Below are 927 nucleotides of genomic sequence, written 5' to 3' on the forward strand. Positions count from 1 at the left end.
CCATTAAAATCCGGAACCAGACAAGGATGTTCTCTATCTCCTCACTTTTTCAACATAGTACTTGAAACTCTTGCTACAGCAATAAGACAGGAAAAAGAAATTAAAGGAGTAATAACTGGAAAAGAAGAGATCAAATTATCCCTTTTTGCAGTCGATACATTATATCTAAGAGATGCCAAAATTTCCACCAGAAAACTTCTAGAAATTATTAACACGTTCAGTAATGTGGCAGGTTACAAAATTAACCTACAAAAGTCTGTAGCCTTTCTATATACCAATAACAAGCAATCAGAGAAAGAGCACATGGAAACACTCCCCTTCACAATAGCTGCAACAACAACAAAAAATCTCGGAATAAACCTGACCTGCCGGAGTCCAGCTCCAGCTGAGTCTGGGGCCTGAAGGGGTGAAGGTAACTGTGGCGGTAAAAATGACTATACCAGAAACCACAATTGCAGCTTTAGTAGAGGCTGTTGACTGACCCACTTGGGGGAGGTCAGCCCGAATATCTTCTTTCTTTTTCTACTTCTGTCTCTACTTCTGAGAAAACAGCCTTCTACAACCTTTCTTTATAATTAGAAAGCTTACAATAGCAGTAAAGCATCAGACCGTAAATCAAACCATGAGTTTGTACAATATTTCTCAGTGTACAATATTTTTCAATATTCACAGTAAAAGGAAAGTACAAAGGTCAATGATTAACCTTTTCTTAACATAGCCAAACAATGTCTTCATTGTCTTCTTTATAGCCTTGCGGTTTCTATTTTACCATAGAAGTGTAAGACAGCCTGTCCCCATTTGCCCTTTAATTCTTTGAATTTAATATTTACATGTTAGTGTTCGGGGTTCCGAACACTAACAGCAATGCTGGGGGGCGGGAAATACTATACCAGATTTCAAGCTGTATTACAGAGCTATAGTCATAAA

The 927-nt window shown here is 38.0% G+C and overlaps 1 protein-coding gene across 1 annotated transcript in view; it reads left to right on the forward strand.

Annotated features, from left to right (window-relative positions):
- Window positions 1-667: 667 nt before the first annotated feature.
- Window positions 668-927, forward strand: part of LOC103736930 (maestro heat-like repeat-containing protein family member 7) — a gene marked incomplete at its 5' end in the record, with an annotated part of 22,307 nt that continues 22,047 nt past the window's right edge. The window contains 1 exon segment of the mRNA XM_008836545.1: window positions 668-717. Coding sequence (XP_008834767.1) covers window positions 668-717 — 50 coding nt within the window.

This window comes from Nannospalax galili, unplaced genomic scaffold, assembly GCF_000622305.1.
Source record: "Nannospalax galili isolate Female #2095 unplaced genomic scaffold, S.galili_v1.0 scaffold258, whole genome shotgun sequence".
NCBI lineage: Eukaryota > Metazoa > Chordata > Mammalia > Rodentia > Spalacidae > Nannospalax > Nannospalax galili.